Genomic DNA, 24,976 nt, shown 5'->3' with positions numbered 1-24,976 from the left:
ATATCGGCATCTACATACTCTGCTTCACTGCCGACTGCCCTTCTACCGACCCACCCTCTTGCCATTCACTCACCCCTCTTCTCTCGCTTGCTCTATGACTGACATACCCCACCCCCACCCGCACCCTCTTGACGCATAACTGCACATCGACGCTGTGCTGCACGCCTGACTGCCATCAGCCCGTTCGCGCCCCTTCGCCTCCTCTTCCTTCGTGTATCCTCGGCATTTCACGCTCTTGCCCACCCAGGCGGCTGTTGCCACGGAACCGCCTTTTTCGTTTTTTTTTGGTATCTGTGCGTGTGTCTCGGCTTGCGCACTGTGCTCTGCGATTCTACTGCGGGCACTGCTGGCTGATCGCTGCTCCTACCTTCTCCTCGACTTGCGCTGGCACCGTACTGCACTAGCGTCTCCTCCGCCCTTTTTTTATTGAGTGCCACACAGACGCCTTTTTACCTCGCCCGGCATTCGACTGCTGTCTGCTGCGCAGCACTCGCGCCGGGTCTTACGCCGGCACTAGAACCTTCTTTTTCGTTCTCTGCCCGAAATGCAGACCCGTTCTAAGGCCAAGGGTCGCCGTGGTCGTCCGTCGGCGCGGCCCTCTGAAGAGGTTGAGGTTGTGGAGAGCCAGCCGCAGGAGGCCCTCCAGAATGAAGAGCAGGAGCCTCGGCAGCAGCAGCAGCAGAGCACTGACATGGCTGAGCCGAACGCAAGTGGCTTTCGCGTTATCCAGATCTTGGAGAACTACGGCGTGGCGAGCTCGGATATCAAGAAGCTCATGGAGTGCGGCTTTTACACGGTCGAGTCGGCGGCCTACGCTCCGAAGAAGGCCATCCTGGCAGTGAAGGGGATCAGCGAGAACAAGGCCGAGAAAATTATGGCGGAGTGCGCCAAGCTGGTGCCGATGGGGTTCACTTCCGCGGTCGCCTACCACGAGGCGCGCAAGGAGATCATTATGGTCACCACGGGAAGCCGTGAGGTGGACAAGCTACTCGGCGGCGGCATCGAAACTGGGAGCATCACGGAGCTCTTCGGAGAGTTCCGCACGGGCAAGACACAGCTCTGCCATACGCTGTGCGTGACGTGCCAGCTGCCCATCTCTCAGGGTGGCGCGGAGGGCATGGCGCTCTATATCGACACCGAAGGCACCTTTCGCCCGGAGCGCCTCGTTGCCGTTGCGGAGCGGTACAAGCTGGACCCGGAGGATGTGCTCGCTAATGTGGCGTGTGCGCGTGCCTTCAACACGGATCACCAGCAGCAGCTGCTGCTGCAGGCGTCTGCCATGATGGCCGAGAACCGCTTCGCGCTCATCGTCGTAGACTCTGCAACCGCTCTCTACCGCACAGACTACAGCGGCCGCAACGAGCTCGCGGCGCGGCAGATGCACCTCGGCAAATTCTTGCGCTCGCTGCACAACCTCGCCGAGGAGTACGGAGTGGCAGTGGTTGTGACGAACCAAGTAGTTGCCAACGTGGACGGCTCCGCGCAGATGTTCCAGGCGGACTCTAAGAAGCCGATTGGAGGCCACATTATGGCACACGCCTCGACGACGCGGCTTAGCCTGCGCAAGGGTCGCGGCGAGCAGCGCATCATCAAGGTGTACGACTCTCCGTGCCTGGCCGAGGCTGAGGCGATCTTTGGCATCTACGATGATGGCGTTGGTGACGCTCGGGATTGAAGAGCCGTGGATGTCGCGGCAAGCAGGCACTTCTGCGGCATCTGTGACTTTTGCGACCATGTGCTCTCTCCTTAGCGGGGGCGCATCGAAAAATGTCGCACGCCCTTCTCGGCCAGCTCGTGCGTCACGCTGGACGTTTCACGCCTTTTCTTTCGTCTGTTTGCATACGCTAGACGACCGACAGCGCCACCGTGTTCGCTTGTGTGTGTAAGCGCGCTTTTCCTGTGAGGAGTGAAGATGCTGTGGCGTTCTCCGTTTTAAGTCCTGACAAGTTCTCTTTGGTGTGCGCGTGTGTCTCTCGGTGTACGTGGACTTATGATGCCTTTGTGTTCTCGTTCTTCCCGTCTGCATTTCCATTTTATTTTCGTGTTTTGCCGTTCTTCTCCCCGCTGCATCACCTGCGTCCTTCCCTCCTCTCTTCTTCTCCTTTTGCGTGTCGATCGGTGCGGAGTGCATTAAAGGCCGCTTCCCCGCGCGTGTGCTTCGAGGAGAAGTGATGCGAGTATGCCTTCTGGCGTCGTTGGTCCTTGTCTCCTTTCTCTTGATTTGGGAACACGTGGTGACAAGGGAAGAAAGGAGGACAAGGGCGGTCGCTCTCCGCACACGTACGCGCACGCACGCACCTGAATGCTGAAGGGTGCAGGATTCTTTTTTTTTTCTATTTTGTTTGAGGTCGTCACGGAGCACCATATGCGATGCCGGAGGAGAGGGGAGGGGTATGAAGGGGCCTACACAGGACGCATAGTGAGCAAGGTTCACGTGACAGGACGAAGTGAATATGAAGTGGCGAGGATGGAATGCCGAGAGTGGCGAGCTGGATAAGCGAGACGCATGCGAGCACTCAGGGGTCATCAGTGACTGCTAACAGGTGCACACTCCTTTTCCTAGTACCTCCCATATTGCCTGCGCACTACGGCCAACCCATCCCTCGCCTTATCGGCTCTCCACGTGTCCTGCTGTGTGCTGATATGCGCTCCCTCGACCGTGCATCTCCTGCGCGTTGTTCGTTGACATACAGGCTAGGAACATTTTTTTTTTTGCGTTGACGTGCGGGTGGCGGTGACGCTTATTGAAGACGAGAAAAGCAACAAAAAAGCGGCGAGTCACCGGAACCTGGGGTCGGTGTCTACACAGATGTGCTTGTTTGGGGGAAGGGAGCCGCACAACACATGACCAGTGGCCTTTACCCTAGCTGAATTTGTTTCCCGACACGCTCCTTCTCGCTATCCGCACTCGTGCCGTCCCCCACCATGTACTCGACGGTGAAGGATGCACTCGCGCGTTTCACGAGTAACACACGCTCGGTGTACGCGGATGTGCGAGCGTCCTATTCCCAAATCGGTTGCGCGGACGCGAGCACTGGCCCTGCTTGTTCTCGCTCTTTTCACGGCTCCACTCGCTGCACATTGCATCTGCTTCCTGTACTCGCTGCCCTCTTCCCTTGTCTTGGGTGACGCATCAACACACAAACACACATACATATACCCGAATATGTGCGCACACTTGAACAGAAATAACCAATCAAGGAAGAGGTCCTCTTTCTTTTTCTCCGCTTCCGGCCCCCTCGAGCAGATGACGACCAAGCGCCGCAACCACGGACGTTCGAAGCCCGCGCACAGTCGCGGTCGCGTCAAGCCGATCCACTGCTTCAACTGCGGTCGTCTGACCCCGAAGGACAAGGCCGTCGGCCGCTTTGTGGTGCGCCGCATGCTGGATGCCGCTTCCGCCCGCGATGTGGCGGAGGCGTCGCCGGTGTACGGTGCAAACTTCCCGATGCCGAAGCTGTACATGAAGCAGCGCTTCTGCATAGCGTGCGCTATCCACAGCCGCACCGTGCGCGCTCGCCCGGTCGGAAACCGCAAGATACGCTACACAAGGAAGGTGCCGTTCCGCCCTGCCGGCAAGAAATGAAAGAACTAGTTAAGAGTGACGAAGTGCGTGAGCTCTTCCCACTGAACGGATGAAAGACGGCGTACGAGTGGTTGTTGAGAGGACGCGAAGCCGAGGAGCACTGCTGTGCTGAAGGGGCGGCAAGGACATCTGGCCGTTCTCTTCCTTCCCACCCCCTCCCTCTCCCTCCAATGTCTCTCTGTTCACGTTGACACTCCCTTCCCCTCCCTGTCGCCTGTGTTATTTCTTGCACAAACGGATCGTGTGCGTGCATGCGAGTGTTCGTCTTCGTATGTTTTTTTTTTTTCGTTTCATTTTCCACCAGCCTCATTTATTCAGCGAAAATCCGAAATACGCAGACAGCGAAAACGAAGAAGAATGCGTGCGCTCGCGTGCGGTCGCTCCTCGTCAGCGATGGCGATGTGTCGCTCGTGCGAGAGTTTGGTGACGAGGAATGTCTCCGTGGACTCAGGGAAGGCACGGCTGCTGGGGTGTGCATGCACGCGGATCGTGTCGGGGACGAGGCTGGTCCTTTCCGACAGGCTATACCTTTCGCCATCGGCGCAAGTTTCTTGGCCGAAGACACACGTGCGTTGCCGTATATTGAGGAATTGATGTTCTTGTGACTTCCTCCGTGCGTGCTGCGTCAAGCTTGTTTCTCTCACTCTCTCACGCACACACCTCCGTAACCACAAAATTCTCAGAGGATCGGCATCCCTTTTCCGTCAGCTCTCCTTCATTGGACAACCGCAGCAGCTGCAGAAAAAGAGAGCAGCGAACGCGTCACGGAAGCTGCGCGCACCGCCAAACGCGGAAGCACTTGTCGGTGCCTCCAACGCCCCTACAGACAAATACACGTACGCATGCAGGCACACCTACACCAATAAAAATTGCACTACCATACATTTTTCTTCTAGATATCTGCTCCTGGAGGAGAGGCGGAGAAGCGAAGAACGACGCTGCCGCGAAGACGCGTGCGCGACACCCCTTCACTGCGTTTCTTTTTTGTTTTCCTTTGCATCTAGGTGATGACGAGCATCGAGAAGTTGCAGCTCTGTGGCGTGCGCAGCTTCGACCCCAACCCGGCGAATCAGCAGTTCATTCAGTTCCAGAAGCCGTTGACGGTCATTCTCGGCAAGAATGGTGCTGGCAAAACCACCATCATCGAGGCGCTGCTGAACGCGTGCACGGGGACCATGCCTCCCGGCACTGGGACCGAGAAGGGCTCCTTTGTGTATGATCCCAAGGTTGTTGGCGAAACAGAGGTGAAAGCGCAGATTCGACTGATATTCACCGGCAAGGGTGGTAAGCTGATGCAGGTCATCCGCTCCTTTCAGGCCACACGCAGCGCGCACCGTGTCACTTTTACAACACTGGACAATACCGTCGCTTTCCAGGACTTGGCCACCGGGGAGGTGATCTCGAGCACGTACCGCTCCAGCGATGTCGACCGTGTCGTGCCGGAGATGCTCGGCGTGTCGCCAGCTGTGCTGGAGCACGTCATTTTTTGTCACCAGGAGGAGTGCAACTGGCCACTGGGACCACCGAAGGATGTGAAGCGAATCTTCGACGACATCTTCGCCGCGACTCGGTACGTCCTCGCACTGGACCGGCTCCGCGATAACAGCAAGGAGTTTCGCCGCCAGCTGAAAGAGCACGAGGCGAGTCTGATGGCGCTTCGAGAGCACCGCGAGCAAGCAAAGCAGCTGGAGCAGCAAATAGCGCAGAAGGAAAGCGTTGTGAAGGCCATTCAGGGCCGCAGCATCGGCATCGAGCCAGAGCTACGGGGCCTGCGCCAAGCGCGTGAGGAGCTGCGTACGGTGGAGGAGCAGATCGAGACATTGCAGCGTGAGGTGGCGGTCACGAACGGGCGTCTCGAAGAGCGTCGCGAGGCGGTGCGCCGGATGGGTGTGCCAGCCACAAGCCAGACGCTAGACGATCTGCTCGAGATGCGCGGCAGCTTCACCGCGCAGATGCAGCAGCTCGAAGAGGGTCTCGTGCACGACACCAAGCGCTACGATGCGGCCGCCGCGCGGCGACGCGCTCAAGAGGAGGAGATGTACAAGTGCCGCTCGAACGTTCAGCTGCTGGAGCGTGAGGCGCAGCTGCACAAGCAAAACGTGGCGCAGCTTCGTGAGCTTATCCAGCACCTGTCTAACGAGTACGTTCTGAGTGAGGGCAACATCGACGAGCGCAGTCTGCACCGTCTTCTCCAAAAGGCGGAGGACGCCGTGGCGGCGGAGCGTCAGCGTGCTCGCGCTGCCTCAGAGAGTGTTCAGCAGCACATTCGAGACGCGGAGGACGGCGTGCAGGGCGGCTCCCGCGCCGTGGATGGGTGCAAGAAAGAGATAGAGGTGCGCGAGCACGCCGTGGAGAATGTGAGACGCCGCATCAAGGAGAACGCCGCTGCCATCGCGGCACTTGGCGGGGATGGGTGCCGCACGAAGCTGCGCCAGGTTCAGGTGGAGGTGGAGGAGCTGCAGCAGCGTGTCGCTGCCGCCGAAGAGTTGCGGAAGAAAGGTGACGGGGAGCACCAAAGCCAGCGCATTCTCATGGAGCTAGAGGAGCAGAATAGCACCGTGGCTCAACTGCGTGAGGAGATGATGCAGCAGAAGCTGCTGGAGCGCCAGCAGCAGGATCTAGTGTTGATGCGCCAGCAGATCGATGAAGCCAGGGCGGCCGTGGCGGCGGCGCTGCAGCGAGACGTGCTCCCGATTTTGCACGAAGTTGGCGTACAAGTTCCGCAGGATGCGGCTGCCGACTCTTTTTCATTGACAACCTTAACGTCTTTGCGCTCCCAAGCTGCCCAGATACGGCAGCTGAAGGCGGAGGAGTTGCGTGCTCTCCAGGCGCGTGTGCTAGAGCTGGAGAAGGTGTGCGCGCTGCAGGAGCAGAAGATGTCCTACAGCACCGATGAGCTGGGCCAGTGTCGCCGGACTGTGGATGCCGGCACTAGACAGTGCGCCGGCCTCGTCCCGGACATGGACGTCTACGAGGAGGTGCTGCTGCAGGCTAGGGAGGCGGCGGAGACGGCGGCGCAGAAACGCCACGCCCTGGAGGCCCTCGCGTCGTGCTACCACGATTTCATGGTTGTGGCGAAGGAGGAGAGGACTTGTGCCGTCTGCGAGCGTCCCTTTGACAGCGAAGATGCACTGGAGAGCTTTCTGACGCGAAAAGCGGACAAGCAGCGCGCCAGCCCAGAGGCACTAGCGGCTGTGCAGGCGGCCGTCAACACAGCCCAGGAGGCGTATCAGAGTCTTGAAAAGCTGCAGAGCGTCGTGGTGACGGTGCGACAGAACAGGCATCGTATTCCGGTTCTAGAGGCCGAGCTCGACGCGCTGGGGGATAAGATGAAGCAGAACCGCGCAGAGCAGCGCGGGGTCTGCGCGGCCCGCGATGCTGCCCAGCATGTGGTGCATCAGCTGGACACCATGTACCAGCATCTGTGCATGGCATGCACCATGGGAGAGAAGACGGTAGCACTGCGCGATACTCTGGCAAGGAAGGAGAAAGACTTTGAGGCGGCGCAGGCGGAGCAGCAACCACACGAGACACAGCGAAAGTGGGGCAGCGGCGATGGTGCCACAGCGAGAGCTGAACCACCGCAGCGCTCTTATGAGGAGCTGTGTGAGGCCTACGCGGCTGCGACGGAGCGATTGCACAAGCTCAACAGGCAGTTCACTGAGGCCCAGCGGATGGAGCGCGGCCAGGCTGAGAATGCGGCAGAGCGGGAGCTGCAGGATCGCAAGACAGCGATGTTCCAGGCTGAGGTCGCGGTTTCAAAGCTGGAGGACTTGGAGGCGGCCGCTCGTGAACTACAAGAGGAGGCTGCTCAGCACCGCACGCGGGTGGAGGAGCTGAAGCGCCAGGCAGCAGAGGCGCAGCACTCCGTGGAGGCCCATCAGCAACGCGTTCTGCAACTCCGTGCCGAGCTTCAGAAGACGGACGCTGCCGAGCGTGGTGTTTTGGACACAGCAGAGAAGCAGCTTCGCGAGCTGCAGCTGTCGCTGCCTCCGGTCCTCAGTTACGTGCAGAACGGCTGCGCCAGACAGCTGGAGGAGCTTCGGGTGCACCTGCGCGAGACTGAGAGCGCGTACAAAGCCGCGGCTCAGGAGGAGGAGGGGCTTGCCAGCCGGATGAAGGAAGCGCGGAAGACACTTAGCGACCAGCACCGCCGCTCTGCTGAGATCGACCGCCACATCGACATCCTGCAGCAGGAGGCGTCCATTGCGGCCGACGAGGCGCACTTGGCGGAGACAGAGCGCACCCTCGCCTCCCTGAAGTCGGACCGGCTGCAAGACGTGGAACAGCTGCTGGGGGAGGAGGCAAGACATGCAAGCCTGGCCACACTGCGCGAGCTGATCACCGCCAAGATTACGTCGCTGGAGAAGATACGTGCGCAGCAGGATGGCAACACGGAGGCGATGCTGCTCGATGTAAATCAGCTGAAACAGCAGCTGCGTGGCGACAAGTATCAGAACATCGAGAAGCGCTACCGGTCCACGTTCCTGAAGGTGCAAACAACGGAGATATCCATCCAGGACATTGAGAAGTACTACAGTGCGCTGGAGAAGGCGGTGCAGTCGTACCACCAGGAGAAAATTGCACAGATCAACCAAATCATCGCGGAGCTGTGGCGCCAGACGTACCGCGGCAGCGACATCGACACGGTGGAGATTCGCTCAGAGACGGAGGGCACGACGACGACTACGGCGCGGCGCAGCTACAACTACCGCGTTGTCATGAAGCGGGGCAACAACGAGATGGACATGCGTGGTCGCTGCAGTGCTGGACAGAAGGTGCTCGCCTCCATCATCATTCGGCTCGCGCTGAGCGAAGCCTTCTGCTGCGACTGCGGCATCCTCGCCCTTGATGAGCCGACAACAAACCTCGACGACGACAACGCTCGCAGCCTGGCGGACGCGCTGCGCACCCTCATCCAGGCGCGGAGGGCGGTGAAGCACTTTCAGCTCGTCGTTATCACGCACGACGAGCAGTTTGTGCGTGCGCTGGGAGGGCAGTCGCTGGAGAAGTTCTACTACGTCCATAAGGATCGAGAGGGCGCCTTCTCGGTGATTGATGAACGCACCTTTGACCAGCTTTTTGCGTGAGGCAGCAGAGACAGTTCTGTGCACTGCGCAACCGCCATGTCTGAGACACACTCTTTCGTGCTCGCTCGCCGCCGTCGCGTGCATGTGCGTCGTAGGCCTTCGCAGCTACCCCCCTCCCTCTCCCACCTCAGTTGTTGCGAAGCGGTCTCCGTTGATGACTTGTTCTTCTTCGCACTGCTCGGCGAGCTCTTTGCTCTTGCTTCGAGGATGTGTACGCAGGTTTGTGCGCGCGTATGTGCTTGTGCGAAGTGATTCTTACACGCTCCTCTCGTTCCTTCGCTCTTTCTCTGAGCTCTGTTGGGGCGGATGCGTGGTGTCCGCCAACTGCGGTTCTGCCGTGTGGCAGCTGTGGTTGCCGATCCCGACGTGGTCTCGCCCTGTTCCTTGTGTTGCTCTTTGCTTTTCTGGACGTGACGGACATCCGCCTCCATGTCTCTCTTTTCCTCCCGCTCGCTCACGTTGGATGCAGTCGGCGGCTCCTTCTTTGTGCTATGGTTCTTCGCTTCCTTTCCTGTCTCCCGGCGTGTGCTGCAGAGCAAGGCACTCTCTTTCGGGCGGCGGAGCAAGAAGTGCTCCTCCAGTGTCGACGGCAACGACAAACCCATTGAACGTTCTGCTGACGTTTCGGAACGTTGCGGAGAGATCGACGCTGTCGCTCTCTCATCTTCCTCCTCTTCGCACACGGGGGAATGCTGTGCTGCTGCTGCTGCGTTTTCGTCCAACTCGTCTTCGTGCACGGTGCTCGCAGTCGTCTCTCCTCCTGTCCTCCACTCTCGCTGCTGCTTTGTTTTGCTTCTCCCAGGTCCAGTTCCTCGCCTTGGCGACCATCACCGCCTCCTCTTCTGACCGTGTTCTGCGGAGTTCGTGAGTGAAGTGCTACCCGGTGTCTCCCTCCTTCCCCCAGAAACCCTTCCACGAACACCACGGCCGCCCTTTCCTCTCTTCCTGACACACAGGCAGAAACTCCTCGTCTCTCCCCCCACGCACCTACACAGCAACAAAACGGTCACAAACCGTAGAGATAATGACGACGGAGGTCGGCCCTGACGACAATGTCGTGAACAGCTTCATCATTACCCCGCCGTCTCCAAAGTCGGAGTGGACGATACACGACTTTGAGCTGCTGCACAAGCTGGGAGGAGGCAATTACGGTGATGTCTACCTGGCGAGTGTGCGCAAAAGCAATTACGTTGTGGCCATCAAGAAGCTCTCGATCAAGAAGCTGGCAGAGTTTGACATCGTGAACCAGCTGCGTCGCGAGATCGAGATCGCCTTTAACACGCGGCACAAATACCTCCTGCGCACCTACGCCTACTTCTTCGATGAGCACGACATCTACCTTATCCTGGAGCCGTGCAGCAACGGCATGCTCTACAGCGAGCTGAATCGCGTGAAGATGTTCCCGCCGCCGACGGCAGCCCGCTACGTGGCGCAGCTGGCCGAGGCGCTTCTGTACCTCCACCAGCACCACATTCTGCACCGCGACATCAAGCCGGAGAACATTCTGCTGGACCACAATCAGAACATCAAACTCGCCGATTTCGGCTGGTCTGTGCATGACCCGCTGAACCGGCGCAAGACCTCCTGCGGCACGCCCGAGTACTTTCCACCCGAGATCGTTAGCCGGCAGATTTATGACATGAGCGCGGATCTCTGGTGCCTGGGCATCTTTTGCTTTGAACTGCTTGTGGGCCACACACCGTTCGTGAGCAAGGACAACGACCAAATCTACAAGAAGATCCATGCGATGCAGTACACCATCCCCGATAGCGTCCCACCAGAGGCGAAGGATTTGATTTCGAATCTGCTCATCCGCGAGGGGTCGAAGCGGCTGGCACTACATCGCGTGCTGAGCCACCCCTTCTTGCTCAAATACTACTATGTTCCAAATGGCATCACGCCGCCGACGGGAAAGCGACCGCGCAGCTAGCGAGACATGCCACAGGGAGGGCAGGCTCTTGCTTGTTGCATGTAGGATAATTGCTGTCTCTCTCTCTCTCGTTCTCTTGGTACCCGCAGCATTATGCGAGTGATAGTCGTGATGCGCTTCAGCAGTGCACAAGCAAGAGACAAAAAAGAATAGTACGGGTGCCGCTTTCGTGCTGGGGCCTTCTTTGTAGGCCCCCTTCCTCTCGAGCGTGGCATCATTCCTTTGCACTTGCCTGTCTGTCTGCCCGTCTGCCTCTCTCTCTTACCCCTCGTGTGTGTGTGTGTGTGCCTGCCCTAGATGATCTTCCTCTTTCGTTTTCTGTCTTGCACTTTCTTCCCCTTCGACTCCTTTCGCGCCAGATCTCTCTCACCGTTAGCCTTCCCCACATCCCCACTCTTCCTTTATATATACGTGTGTGTGTTTGTGTTTGCTCCTAGATGCTCTACAGCTCTTTGCTTTTCCCTTCGCCTCTCTTGGTTTTCGGGCTGCGGCGGCCTCACGCATCTAAGTGGGTCGCCTCGGCTGAGGCCATGACGTTAGGGGGGGGGGGGGTTTCCCACCTTTTTTTTCGTTTCAGGGAAGAAACGAAAAAAAACCGCTCGTTGTTGTTTTGCCTTCCTGCCAACGTGTGTGTGTGTGTGCGTGTTGCTGTTGTTGCTCCACATCAGCTCCTCCTCGGTATTTCTTCGTTTCGTGTGTGCATGTGTTTCGCTTCTCTTAGACGCACAAGTGTGCTATCGAATCGCCCCCCGCAAACCGTTTCGTGCGGCAAAACAAGCTGCTGGTAGTCGGTAAGGTCGAAGGGATCGAGGCCTGAATGCATGCCTCGCTCAGTGCTTCCTCCCTCCCACTCGCTTTCTGCGTCTTTTATTTTCGTCTACGCTGTTTTTCATTGCGCGGTAGCGTGGAGTAAGAAGGCAGGGATAGCTGCCTCCCGCTTCGGCGAGTGCGAAGCGCGTGGTCGCCTGTCCTAACGCTGCTGGTGGATATCACTACTGCTGTTCTCTGCTGCTTCTCGGTAGTGGGGGACGGCTTTCTTTGCCGTTGCATTCTGGCATGTGTGAGCACCACTTGCCCTCTCCTTATCACGGTCTCTTCCTGCCTACGTCGGCACCCCCCCCCCACACACACACACACACACGCACAAACAAAAAAAAGAAACGGCTTGCTGATCGATACGCAGCCGGCGTGGTGCGTTCGTCTTCCCATCGGAAAGCCTCGAGTGCGCCTCACAACTCGCATACATTACACCCTCGCTTAAAGATAAAGGATAAACCAGAGACGGGGTGGGTGCCGCGTGTTCTCGCGCGCCGTAGATCTTGCGGTGAGCTTCCTATAATGATCCGCAAGATCAGCTCACACAAGACGCATCCAGGCACAAAGACACAGCTCATCGACCCTCCTTCCCCCGTTTCCCTCTCATAGCCACTGCACATTGAAGCTTCGAATGGAGTACAAGGGCAACGCCCTCTCGCCAGTGGATGCGGAGATCAGCATCCGGCAACTGCGCTCCTTCTCTATGGAGGAGGTCGGTACGTCTTCCTGGAAGGATCAGCGTGAGGCGATTGAGCGGCTGAATATGTGCACGCACAGCAACGCCATGCAGAAGACGGACGACTTTGTGAAGTCGTTCCTTCTGGAGCACGACAAGCTTGGCGACGTCCTGCACGAGTTGCTTCTGATGGAGGTGTGGAGGCAGCGAGTGCTTCCAGGCGTTGTCGAAGCCGTCACGCACAACCCGACGGCGACTTACATGTACTGTTCCTACGAATCAGTGCTCGTGAACCTGCTGGAGTGTATTTGCTTCTACGAGGAGGTGGTGGCTGGTTTCGGCGATGATGTGCTGGAGCTGATTGACTACTGCTGGCGCCAGGTGGTTCGTCTCTTCTCCGAGAAGAGCATTGGCGAGGTGCCGATTGCGGCGGCGAAGGAGAGCCCGCTTGCGTACCTGGAGCAGCAGCTGAGGGAGCAGCGCATTCAGCGCGCCATGGGGTGCATCTCTTTGCTGTGGTTCGTCACGGATCGACTGGAGGCGCTGCCTTTGTCGGCCATGAACAGCATCTTGCGTAAAAACGATATCCCTTTCGGCTTGGCAGAGGTGCTGCTACTCCAGCCGTGGCTGCGCCGCTCAGCCGGCGTGGTGCAGAAGTTCCACAAAGGGGCTTTCGTTGTCGCGCCAGGGAACGAGTCGGAGCGGGTATGCGTGCCAGAGGCGCATGCGTGGTTCTGCATGCACAAACTTCTGTGCGATGCCGAGTGTCGCAGGCAGTATCAGTACACACAGAACAAGAAGGCCACGCTGCTGCGCGTTCGCTCTCTGCTGAATGAGACACTGCTGGATCAACTGCCCGCGCTGCAAGATGTGCAGCGCGCGCTCGAGGAGCTGTCGTTCATGGAGCCGCCGACCGGCACCGAAGAAAAGTTCCGTAGCACCCTGGTCATAGAGCAGGTGCCTCGGCTAATGTCGGCCATTGACCTACCCAGTGCGGATTGGGCCGCGCAGGTGGAAAGGATGAAGCGACTGCTCTCTGACCGTAGCGAGGCAGTCAGTGACGCCGTGCGCATGTCTCAACTGTTTGACCTCATGTTTGACGATCACCATTGAGCTTCATGTGCGTGGGTATAGGTGTGCGCACGTGCACAACAGAAAACGAAGAAAAAAGGGGCGAGAGTTGGAGGGCGTTGCGGTCTCCTGGACCTCCCCAACGCTTTCCTGTTGCGTAAGAGAGGGCGACTGTTGTCTTGCGGAATGATGTATAGACCTTTTTGTGTGTCGTCGTACGTAAAGCGAAACCGTACTGAAGAGGGAAAAGCTGCTTGTGTGCAATGCTGGTCATCGAAGACGATTCTGTTCATGTCAACTACGTGAGTAGGTGCAGGTATATTCGGTGCCTGCGCTTTTCGCTGCCATCTGCGCTGCTACAAACCTCTCTTCCTCCTTACATTCATTCCTCCCTCTCTCCTTCCCTCTCTCTCGTTGATTTTTTTTTAACACGCCCACGCCACCGCCACTTCTCTCTCCTTGTGACTCTTCTTGCCCGGCCGGTCGGCGTACACGCGCCACCCGGACAACACCCGCACACGCACGCGTATGTGCAGGCTGGAGGGTCTTACCTGCACACACCAAGAAATAAAGCCCGAAGAGTCAGATTGGGCCCAGACTTGCCCGCCACCCCCTTCTGTCCTCTTTTCTTTTTTTTTTTCTTTCTCCTCTCCCCTCCCCCTCTTCCTACCCCCACACACAAACACACACACGCATACATACACGGAGTGCCGCAAACACTCTCGCACGCCCCACGCGCACCATACGCTACAGGTTGTTGCCGGGCTCCGCCCTTCTTTCCTTTTTATTTCTTTTTTTTTGCTGTTGCTGTTTGTGTTGCACAGGTGCCTCTTTCATCTCACGGCCAAAAATAAAAAGAGAGGAGAAACGCATAGACAAGCAAAGGGAACGAACACACACGCGATACACACACACACACACGCCATCTCCACCTCTCTCGCTCTCTTTTTCTCCTCCAAGCCCGCGGGCACGCTCCTCATTGGACAAGGAAGCTGAAACGAAGCTAAAGAAAAAGGCTTCATAGTGACGCACAAAAGGAGAGGACAAGACAGACACGAAAAGGAGCCGTCAAAGAACTTTCCATCATAATTTCTCCCCTTCCTCCCTCCCTCCTCGTCTCTGGGTGTGCGGCGCTTATTGTTCGCTGATGTGGCGGAAGAAAAACAGAAATCAAAAGAATACACGATCTCGTTTTTTTTTTCCGTCTTCGCGCGACTCTTTTTTCTTGACCTCTCTTACCAGTTTTGCTGTGTCCGCCGTGCACACTTCCTCCTGTCGCTCTCTCTATCTCACGTGCTTCTTTTTTTTTTCGTAATCGGTGAGTTGAGCTAGGCAGTTGTCATCCCCTCATCCTCCCTTTTCCCGCTTTCTCTCTCTCCCGTGCTGAGTTTTTCTCTTGCTTTCCGCTCTTCTTCATCTTTTTTCGCTGGTGTGTGTCAGTGCGAGTGTGTGTGTGTGTGCCTGAGCGTAAGTGTGAGCCTCAGTGCTTCTCCCCTTTCTCGTTTTTCTTGTCTTCTATCTAGCCCGCCTTCCAGGTACAGGGACTGTTCTCCTCTCCTCCCTTGTGACGAGGCAGCAACTGTAACGCCGATTTCTGCGACTCATTCTAGTGGCCACTTTTTTTTCTGAGTAGCAGCCGTCTAGTGTATCAGCCTCTGTGTGTGTGCGCGCGTGTCTAGGCGTGAGCGTGCCTTTGCGCTTGCATCGTCCATTCCTTGCTCATGTAGGTGCTGGCCCCATTTGCGTTGTGTGCTCGCCTCTTCGCCATCTCTCTGCCTCTCTCTTACCGGCACCTTTGTAATCCTTGATCGCTCTCCTCTCTTCTCTGAGCAGACATCGCTGCTCCTGTTGCTGCCTGTGCTGTTCGTGTGGGAGACCGTTTTTTGGCTTTCTCTTTTGTGGTTGCTGTGTGTGTGTGCGTTACGTGCCTTGGTGTTTTCTCGGTAGACACACTCCCCCTCCCCCTTCCTCCCTCTTTCCCTCTCCCTACCATATCCTCTACCTACCCGCTCACGCTCTTTTCGTTCTTTGCTGCTGTGTGATTCCTCTTCCCAACACAGGCACACGCTTATGGGTATTGAATGTATAGATATATTTAGAAACTGCGCATATAAAGCGAAGGAGAAAAAAAAAAGGACAAGAAAAAAAAAACAAATCTGGAATACAGTTACAAGCCCTCCTTCCTTTGTTATTTCACGTGTGTGTGTGTTTGCTTTGTTGTCTTGACGTTCCGTTCGCTGGACGCACTGCCGCAAACTAACAGACTACAAAAAAAATAAAGGAGGCGCACATTACCCACTTTTCCCCCTTTTTGTTGCGTCTTTTTGTGTGTGTGTGTTTTCCCCCTCTTTATACGCGCTCCGTGGTTTGTGCGTTTTTTTTTGCCGTTCATCTCTTGTCTCTCTGTTTATCACTTCCCTGTGCTTGTTGTCTCTCGTCGTCATCATCTCTCATTCGTGTGCTCGTTTTTTCTTCTCCCTTTCTTCTTTTGCAGCTCTGTGATTGCTAGCCTGCACGTATCTGTGCGCGCTTGTGTGTGTGTATGTGCGCGTGTGTCCTCTCTTCTGCTCCCTCCCTCTGTCAATACATCGAAAGAAAGGCGTATACGTACTCAGACCGAATAGGAGTCACCCACACAAGATAGTGAGCAACAGCGAGAACGACTGGTTCCTTTTTGTTGTTGGCTTGCTGTTGGGTTGTTTGGCTACATCCCTCCCTCCCTCCCTCCCTCCCTCCCAACCCCTTTCCTTGACACTCCGTTTTTTTTTCTGTGCTTTGGTGTGCTAGTTTACTTACGTGTTTCCGCCTCCAACTCCTTCATCTCCTCCCTCTCCCTCCCTCTTGCTTAGTCTGCCCATCTTCCTACATGATTCTACCTCGGCGTACTTGTTTGCTTCCGTTTGTCTGTTCTGCACACCCGCGTGCGTTGGCTTTGTCTGCCTGGGTCTATGGGTGTATGTATGCGTGTGCGTATGGGTGTGTGTTGAATAGTTGAATTCGGTATCATCATCATCTGGTTTGTTTTGTGTTCGACGTGTCTTTTTTTCTTTGGTTCGCCGGGTTTTGCGTGCATCTGTGTTTGCGCGCATTGGTGGCGGCATAAACATATATATATATATACTCCTTTGATCCGTTTTAGCTTCTTACTTGATCGCTTCTCCGTCTCATCTCTCTCAGTGTCCTGCTGCCTTTCCTAGCGTTCCTTCCCACACTCTCCTCCGTTCAGTGTCGACCTTACCTCCACTTGCCTCGCCATCTTTTTCCCTCCTCCTCTTTCTCCTCCCCTTTGGTCCTCTTCATCTGCTGCTCACCCCCTTCTCTCCCCCCTCTCTCCGTTCTCGAGAGCGCGCGTGGCTCTCTTGCAACTCCCTCCTTCCCTCCCCTTTTTTGTTCCCACTTCACCTCCACGACAATACCGAGACTTCTACCTACCTAATATATGTATGTATATGTATATGAGGAGCGTGCGCATCACCTACATTTTGCACACCTTTTTTTTGTTCTGTCTCTCTGTGTGTGTAAGCGTGCTTGGACCTCTCTCTTCCTTTTTTCTCCGTGCCCTCCCCGCCCTCTTACCCTGCACCCGTCCTCCCCCTCTTGGTGTTGTAATTGAGTCTCGTCTCTCGTGCACTTCTTTTTTTTTGTGGTAGTGTTGCCTTTTCTCAGTTTCGTCGGATCGCGTGCGTGGGTGTAGGTGTGGGTGTGGGTGTGGGGGTGTGGCATCTTCGGGGCATCGTATCACTTGTGCAAGTGTGCTGCTGCACTTGGTTTCCTCCTTGCTGGTTTTTGGTTTCTATTTCAGTGCAGGCGTACGTCTGTGAGGAGTGACTCGACGAGAGCGTCGTTGTATCTCCGCTCTGTCGGTGCCGTGTGTAGGCGGACATAAGTCGGTCGCGGCCGTTGAGACCGCAAGACGGGGCACCGCCACGCAAGGGTGCGATAAAATACAAAAAAAACAAGCAAGCCCAAAGGGCGGTAATCGGCTCAGTGCGACTGCGTAGACCTTCTGTGGGCTCTATCATTTTGTTTTCTCAAATCGTCTTAGATACCCAGAGCGGTAAAAAAAATGCAGATGCTCATGGGCATTGCAGCCGCGGCTGAGGAGGACAACCTCATCTCTCTATGTCCCGAGGATGACGGCGATGTCCCTGACATGCCGTTCTTCGCGGCGAGCAACCTGGACGACCGCCCCATTGCCCCCGCCGCTGAGGACTACCCGCTAGGGTGTGAGGTGGAGCTGCGTGACGTCGAGTTTGCCAAGATCGCACAGGAAAGCAGTCACTGGGAACCGATCATGGAGGCCGTGTTCGCTGTTCCGCGGCGCCGGGTGCGGGTGGACAGGCACACCGGGGATTACACCTTTGTGCTGTGTAGCGATATCGACGGCTTCGAGCGCGTCGGCTGCACCCTCTACCGTGCGTGCCTGAGTGAACCAAAGGTGAAGGCAACGCGGTACTACTCGAGCATTCGCAGTGGACTCTCCGGCTTGGAGCTGGAGGACAACGCAGAGGAAATCCTCAGCAAGCCAGTACAGCTGGGTGCGGCCACGTCCACCGCCGCAGAGGCGAACAGGACGGTGATGGACGCGAGAGTGGCGGCAACTGCATCCACCGGGAACAACAGGGTAGCGTCGCTGAAATCTGTGCGCGGCGCCGCCAACGTGGCAAGCTCCGCTGACGATGCGCGCCGCCGCAGCTTCATGGCATACATGAAGAAGGGAACGGCTGAAATCGGCAAGCGCAACTGCGAGGCGGCGCTCCGTTACTACAACCGAGCACTCGAGGAGATGCCAGAGGAAGAGGCGCGGGCCCGCAGCAGTCGATCTGTGGCATATCTTCTGGCAGGTGAGAAGGACCGGGCACTCGAGGATGCTAATCGTGTGGTGCACCTCGTTCCGCGGGAGAGTGTGGGGTACATCCGAACGGGCAACGTGCTGCGTAGCATGAAGAAATTTGTCGATGCGCAGAAGATGTACGCGACGGCGCTCAAGTACGACAGCTCCAGCGCGGTGGTGCGCAACCTGCTCGAGGGCAACTCCGTGGCGATGCTGTACGAGGGCCGCACAAAGCGGTACAAGAAGATGCGGATTGCGTACGACGACTCGATGAGGCGCGCGATTGCCGTGGTAGCGCAGAACATCGACGCCAACGAGATTGTGATGAAGGAGGCGACTAGTTGCGTCTTTCCGCTCTCGAGCGGCATCTACCGCGTTGTGAACGGGCGACAGCGCTGCCCGATGTGCTGCCACTGCGGCCGCCCATTCGTGGATGAGGCTCAGGTAACAGAACAGATTCCCGGGTTGACGAAACAGCTGCTCAACTCTCTCCACGTTCTGGTCAACCCCGTGCCGTGCGATAGCAACTGCAGCGCTCTCTACTGCAGCGAAAGTTGCAAGTCCAAGGCGTGGGTGGAGCACCACTGGGTGGAGTGCACGCAGCGTGGGCGATGGCGCGACGGCGTGCCGGTCGTGCATCGCCTGCTGGATCAATTCGTCACGACCTGCTCTGCCAACTCTGCTGCGGAGGAGGCGCCGTGCGACGTCTCTCCTGCACCGCAATGCGTGGCGGAGGACACGCGTCCCATCATTACCGCCGCCTGCGTCCGCATCGCGGTGCGGATGATGTCGCGTATGGTGAGCAGCGTGCTGCCTGCGCAGGAGGCCGTTCAGCAGTACCGCTGGCTGCCCATCGCCGACGTTGTGCGAGGTCAGCGGAGAGAGGTGAAGGAGTTATTGAGGACATGCTACTCCACCCTCTCCCGCGGGTTCTCTTCCGAGGACAGCGACCAGCTCACCTTCGAGGTGTTTCAGGAGTACTACGAAAAGGCGAAGTCGAACTCGATCATGATTTGCTGCTCCGTATGGCCCAAGGTGGTGGAGCGCGTGAGTAGCCACCTCGATTTGGTGACCGCAGAAGACAGTCCAGCCGGGCTGCATGGCACCGAAGCCTCGTTCCACCTATGCCTGCAGCAAATCATGAATGCACCGCGCCAAGGCATACCAGGCACTTACCACATCTGCATCTCCATGTTCGAATTGGCCTCTCTGATGACATCGAACAACTGCACGCGATCGGAGGTGATGCGGCCCAACGTGATGGTGCGCACCTTTGCGGAGTCGGCGGCGAACCTGCGCCTGCGAACACTGCGGCCCGTCGCGAAGGAGGAGGTGCTGACGATGGCTTGGCCGGCGTACGGCGCTGCGTGAGGAAAAACACCAAAGAGACTGCCTCCTCCTCCCTCCTTCGTTTTGCCCATCCATACATGTCCGCCTAACTGCCTCGCCTTCCCTCCCCACGCGTATGCATGCGTAGCATACACGGGAAGCCGCTGTTGTGGTGTTGGAAGGATGATGTGTACTCGTCTTTGCTCTCCCTCTGCCTGAGCATCACGTGCGAGCTGCATCTGCTCGCCCCCGTTCTCTTTCGGCTTCTCGGGTCCTTTGCGGCTTTGCCTGTGCCTTCCCGGCTTGTGGTCGTGCGAGGACGGCAATGCCCCGCTTCACCTCCGTCGTGGCGAGTGCCGCTCCTTTGTTACCTTGCCCTGCCCCCTCCTCTCCCTTCCTGTGTATGCCTCAGTGAGGGTGCGTTTGCGGTTGTGCGGGGGGGGGGGCAGTTCTCATACCCACTTGGTGGTGAATCGGATCATGTCGGTGTGGCTTGCGCGTCTGCGTTGTGTGTGTATCGGCCGTCTTTAGAGCGTCGGATCTCGTTTTTCTTTTGTGTTGCTCTAATTTTATTGATTTTGTGTGTGTGTGTGTGTGCCTGTGCGTCTCATCGTTTCTTCATCCATTCATTCATCTATCCATCTGCCGGCCGCCTTGCGTGGCGGCGGGTTGGTTCCGCATGCCAAACGAAAACACCAACAACATATACGTGCACACATACGCTCAATCTTTTCTTGTACTCTTAGCTTTTTTTTGGGGGGAGGGGAGGGGACTCTTTGCGCCGATGATGATCTTGTGCGGTGCTTCTTCTGATCTGTGTTGGCTTTTGTGTGAGGGGGCTCCCCGTGTGCATGAGTGTTTCATCGATGATATCCAATGCGCCAGAGTCTGTGCGTGTGAACCCCCCTTCTCCCTCTTCCCCAACCCCCACGGTCGTGCTGCCCAAAACGGAAGTCACGAAGGAGAAGAACATGTTTCGCAGAGATGATCACCAAAGTGGTGAAAAGAAAGAATTTACCTGCTGCCGTGCCGCCGGCGCACACCGGACACAAAAAAAATATACAAGACGCCGACAGGCACGCAGAGGAGGAGCGAAGAAAAAAAAAACAGAAAGAAGAGGAGCTGGCGCAAGCGGCGCACAAGGAAGGCTGGGCGATGCGCAAAACCGGAGGGAATCACGCGCGCCCGTGCGATTGCCTACCAAGGCAACGCGTGCCTTTCATCAGAGTGCGGCGCAGCGATGGAATGGAGAATCAAAGGCAGGCACCAGGGCCATCGACCAACTAGCGGCGACGCACGATAATGAGTCGGGGGCGGGGGCTTGTGAGAAAAGATGAACAGACAAACAAGCAGACAGAGAAGCGGGTGCACGCAAGAACACTCATACACGTAACGAGGTAAACAGCGAGGGAGGGTTGGGGGAGGGTGACTACTATCAGGAGGTGATGCTGCTGTCTTGCAACGGGGACACGACCGGCGGTTGCCGGCTATCGGCGAGGTGTAGACTGATGGAGGTTCTCAACACGGGGGAAGTAGCAATTCAAAACATCAAGGGACAAGAATGTCAACGCTCTTCGTCATCGGTGCCTTTACTACGTGTTTTGTATTTGATGGTTTTCGTTATCTCACCTCTCACGTTCTCTTTACATTATCATGGGTGTGGCGATCCTCTCTCTGTCTTCGTCGTATTGCTTCTGCTGCTTCATGTCGCGACGTGTATATTATTATTATTATCCTTCTGCACAGCATGCTTTCCTCCTCACGCGATTCTGTGCCGTCGACGGTAGCATATGGGACTCTTTTTTCTCTGGTTGCGCACGATGATCTTATGGTTTTAAGTGTACGTGCGTGCGTGCGTGGTGACTGCGTGAGTCGCGCGCGTGCGCGCATTCCTTTTGCGTCGTATCTGTCTCTGTTCTCCCATCTATCGTTCTCTCTAGCCGTCCCTCTCCTTTTCCGTTTGCGCCGTCCAGCCATCCTGTACGTCTCCTCCGCCTCCTTTCCGTGGCTATGCCACGCGAAAGAACGCACACGTGTGCCCATACAGGTGTGCGTGTGTGTGTGTGTCTCTCTCTGCATGCGGTTTTCTCTGTCTGTTCAAAGGCTCTTTCGCACGCCCCCACCCCCTGTTGGAGCAGATCCTTGCTTTTGATGGCCGGCTCGCGAGAGTTTCGTTTTTTTCCTGTGCGCTCTTTCCTTCACTGCCTATTTGTTTTGCTTTGGACTGGCGTCCATCTCTCTCTCTGTGATTCTCTTCCTCATCTTTCATCCTCTTGGTGCGCGAGGGCCGAAAGCGAACGGGGACTTCTTTCACGGCGTTTTCTTCATATCGGCCGCTCTCTCCATGTGCGTGCGTGCGTGTTGCATGCATTCGCCGGACCCCTCCTCTTTCTGCATGGGCAGGCTCTTTCTGTCTCTCTCTCTCTCTCGGTTCTCCTCTCTGCGCCTTGTATGCCTCTGCTGTTGCAATGCTGTTTTGCGTTGTTGTTGTCTCAGCATTGCCGCAGGGAAGGGGACGAGGTGCGCGCATGCGTGCTCAAGTGTGCTTGCGTGTGTGTGTGTGTGTGTGTGTCTGAAGGCGCACCACAGTGGAACTTCCACACCGCTGCTTGGCATGTTTCTTCTTTTCCCCCGCTACACAACCCCACTCGCTGCGCCTCTTGATCTCTCTTGTGCTTCGACCAGTAGCCACTCTTTGCATGATGGGAGTGGCCTTCCATGCTCTACCTGGTATAAGGGCGAGGCGGCTGCGTATAGTAGGAGAGAACACGAGTGCGGAGGCTTCCCTCGGCCTGTGCAGAAAACAGGGAGGAAAAAGATCAAGGGCACCTCGTTTTCGCACGCGGGAAGATGCCATTGCACCCACGTAAGGACACCTGTGCATGGAGACTGGCACAGGGACGCAAAAGCCGAGTCGTGTGTGCATACAAATCGCGTTACTACCTCGGCAGAAGGGGAGAGGATGCGGGGAGGGGGGCATCGAGGCTAACTTGCTTCGTGGACCCTTCGCATCACTTATGCAGCAGCTTGGCTCCCTTTTTTATCTCGTTGCTTCTCTCTGAGACTCCATACCCTATATAAAGTCCACAGGCACACGGCGGCTCCGTTTCAGATCCCTCTTTCTGCCTTGTGTGCGCGTGCGTTTGCCTTCGGTGTTGTGGCGTTCTTGTTCAGTGCCTTATCTTGTCTGACTCTCTCTTTTTTCTTCTGTGTGTTTCCTGCCGCCAGCTCCGTCACCTTGCCCTCTTGCCTCTCTCTCTGCTGCAACGGTAAGAGAAGGCGAGAGGGGGAGAGACAGTAGAGAAGACTGCGGAGCGGCCAGGGGTGATGTGTGCGTGTGCGTGCGGGTGGATTGCTGCTCGCCGCAACTTCAACGCTGGCCTCTTCATGCCGCCCTCCTTCTTCCCCTTCATCCCCTCCTTTCATTCCTCTCTCCTCCGTGTGCTGCCCGTCTCTCTTCTGCATGCGCGCTTGTGTGTGTGTATGCTCATGCAGCGATCACCTCTCTCTCTCTCCCACGCGATCTCCCGAGATGTCTTTCCCTGCTGCCGTGCGCCCCTTTTCCCATGCACGAGGCAGAAGAAAACCAAGGAAGAGTCCTTCCCTTCCGTTCCCCTCCCTCAGGTCCCTCCCCCACTCCGCCTCTTCATTGGATCCCCCTCTCTCTCTGTTTTACGTCTTGCGTATTCTTCTTTGGTGTTGTGGTGGCCAGCTTAGGCCAGTAAAGGAATTCGTGTACATGTGCGTCTCTCTATTCATCTCTCTTTTTGTGTGCGTGCGTTGGGGGATGGGGGAAATGGGCAGCGAGTTGCGCGAAGGGGTGGGGGAGTCGTTAAAGACAGAGGTGCCTGCTACACAGATACGATGAAGGCCCCAAGCAAGATGACGGCAACGACGACGACCGAAAGAAACCCACAGTTGCTTGAACTTCTCCGTAACTGCTCTCTGCTGTGCTCATCCCCACTTTTTATTTGGTGTACGTTGACGCAGGCTTCGCGCTGTGCTGCAACGGCACAAGAAAACGTTGGATAGAACAACTTCCTTCATCCTTGCCTTTCCCACTGTAGTGAGCGAGTGTAGTTGTGGAGGTGATGCCTGACAATGTGTGCGGGGTGTGCGCCGCTCTTGTCCTCGCACGTTGACGCACACCTACACATGGACACAGAAACGCAGACGCTGGAGGTTGGGGGGCGGAAACGGGAAACGGACCGAGAGAAGGGCAGCAGCACCGTCTCCTCTTTTTCTCATCTGTTCGCTTCCTCTGTTGGCGCGTGCTTTCTCTCTCATCCACAGAAGCGAATTACCGCCGTTCTATGCTTCGCTGCCACATCTACCTGCCCCCCCCCTCTCCTTCCGTTTTGCCCATCAGACACGCGTAAAACAACAACGACTTTGAGGTTTTTTTTTTCTGTTGCTGCCTGACTGATTTCTACTCGATTTCGCTCAAGAGCGCCTCCCCTCCTCTCCATCACACCCCTCTACATTTTCGCTAGTTTCATGATCTTGCTTCGTCGTTTTCTTTTTCTTGTTCAAGCTTTTATGTCATCTACCATCTCCTCCCTAACCTGTTTTTCATTTCTTTGTGTCCGTGTATGCGCGCGCGTGTGTGTTTCTTTTCCGGATTTCAGCGGCGCAGGTCGTTCCCATAGCCCAGGCACATTTTTCGCCTTCTTTTTCTTTCTTGTTGCCCCCTCGTCCTTTTTTGTCGTTGATGTTATTGTTGATCTGAACTGTTCATTCTGTTCCCTTGCCTTGCCTTGATGGTCCCTACGCCCTTCGTTTGTCGTGATTCGCTCTTGCTCCGCCGTTTCTGTTTCATCATTGCTCACCACCACCACCACCACCACCACCACCACTAGCGCTTCTACCTACCATGCATTGTGTATTCCTCTTCATTTGTACTGATTTACCCGTCATCCATCTTCACTGTATGGCGACTAACACTGCTGCTGCTGCCTCCGTCGTCTTTTGTATGTGGCTGTTGGTAGCCTTGTAGGCGACCTATTTCTCTTTTTTTTTTGGCGGCTCTCCCCCTCCCTCTTCCCCGTTTGAGCATTGGCATGTGCGTGTGTGCCTCGCCGTGTTCGTTACCTGTGGATGTGTGTGTGCGTCTTCTCCATCGGTGCTTTATTCGCTCTTGTCTGTACTACCTTTCACCTCCTTCCCTTCGTTTTTCCTCTGTGCGGGCGGATCTGTGTAGTGTTGGTCTCTTCTATACCCCCCCTCTCTCTCTTGTTTTAGCTGATTTCATTATTCTTATCTTTCATCGTCTTATTGCTTTTTCTTCCCTCACGACCTCCGTTCCGTCTATACACGATCACACATATACACACACACAAGGCCGACACAACAACCTACTTATCTCCCACCCCAACACCAACTTTATCACTTCTGCTCCCACACCCACATGCCACACCAAAAGAACAATAAAAAATAAACCGAGAGAATGTCTCCATTCTTTCTCTATCCTGTGCTTTTGCGTTGCTTTCGCTGACTCGACTCCACTCATGACGTGCGGGGGTGGGGAGGAGCCACCTCAGCGTGGCATCTCAGGACACAGGGGGGGGGCGCTCGCTCTCTCTCTCTGTGTGCGGAGGAGCGAAGCAGCCCCCCACCGCCCACCCTCTTCGCTATCCCTGCCAAT

General features: G+C 56.4%; 6 protein-coding genes across 6 annotated transcripts; all 6 read left to right on the top strand.

The window, feature by feature from the left end:
* Positions 1-544: 544 nt before the first annotated feature.
* LDBPK_280580 (RAD51 protein, putative) lies at positions 545-1,675 on the top strand (the record flags this gene model as incomplete). Its single annotated transcript, XM_003862109.1, has 1 exon — positions 545-1,675. The coding sequence occupies one exon, from the start codon at positions 545-547 to the stop codon at positions 1,673-1,675; it is 1,131 nt and encodes a 376-aa protein (XP_003862157.1).
* A 1,572-nt stretch (positions 1,676-3,247) lies between these two features.
* On the top strand, positions 3,248-3,586 carry LDBPK_280570 (ribosomal protein S26, putative; the record flags this gene model as incomplete). Its single annotated transcript, XM_003862108.1, has 1 exon — positions 3,248-3,586. The coding sequence occupies one exon, from the start codon at positions 3,248-3,250 to the stop codon at positions 3,584-3,586; it is 339 nt and encodes a 112-aa protein (XP_003862156.1).
* A 1,007-nt stretch (positions 3,587-4,593) lies between these two features.
* Positions 4,594-8,676, top strand: LDBPK_280560 (RAD50 DNA repair-like protein; the record flags this gene model as incomplete). The annotated part of the gene is made up of 1 exon (XM_003862107.1): positions 4,594-8,676. The coding sequence occupies one exon, from the start codon at positions 4,594-4,596 to the stop codon at positions 8,674-8,676; it is 4,083 nt and encodes a 1,360-aa protein (XP_003862155.1).
* A 1,024-nt stretch (positions 8,677-9,700) lies between these two features.
* Positions 9,701-10,606, top strand: LDBPK_280550 (protein kinase, putative; the record flags this gene model as incomplete). Its single annotated transcript, XM_003862106.1, has 1 exon — positions 9,701-10,606. One exon carries the CDS (start codon positions 9,701-9,703, stop codon positions 10,604-10,606), a length of 906 nt encoding a protein of 301 aa, XP_003862154.1.
* A 1,447-nt stretch (positions 10,607-12,053) lies between these two features.
* Positions 12,054-13,211, top strand: LDBPK_280540 (hypothetical protein, conserved; the record flags this gene model as incomplete). The annotated part of the gene is made up of 1 exon (XM_003862105.1): positions 12,054-13,211. The coding sequence occupies one exon, from the start codon at positions 12,054-12,056 to the stop codon at positions 13,209-13,211; it is 1,158 nt and encodes a 385-aa protein (XP_003862153.1).
* Positions 13,212-17,235: 4,024 nt separating this feature from the next.
* LDBPK_280530 (hypothetical protein, conserved) lies at positions 17,236-19,374 on the top strand (the record flags this gene model as incomplete). The annotated part of the gene is made up of 1 exon (XM_003862104.1): positions 17,236-19,374. The coding sequence occupies one exon, from the start codon at positions 17,236-17,238 to the stop codon at positions 19,372-19,374; it is 2,139 nt and encodes a 712-aa protein (XP_003862152.1).
* Between the last annotated feature and the right edge of the window lie 5,602 nt (positions 19,375-24,976).

This window comes from Leishmania donovani, chromosome 28 (assembly GCF_000227135.1).
Source record: "Leishmania donovani BPK282A1 complete genome, chromosome 28".
Classification (NCBI taxonomy): domain Eukaryota; phylum Euglenozoa; class Kinetoplastea; order Trypanosomatida; family Trypanosomatidae; genus Leishmania; species Leishmania donovani.
The sequence above is the reverse complement of the archived record's forward strand: the minus strand, read 5'-3'. Positions and strand labels throughout refer to the sequence as shown.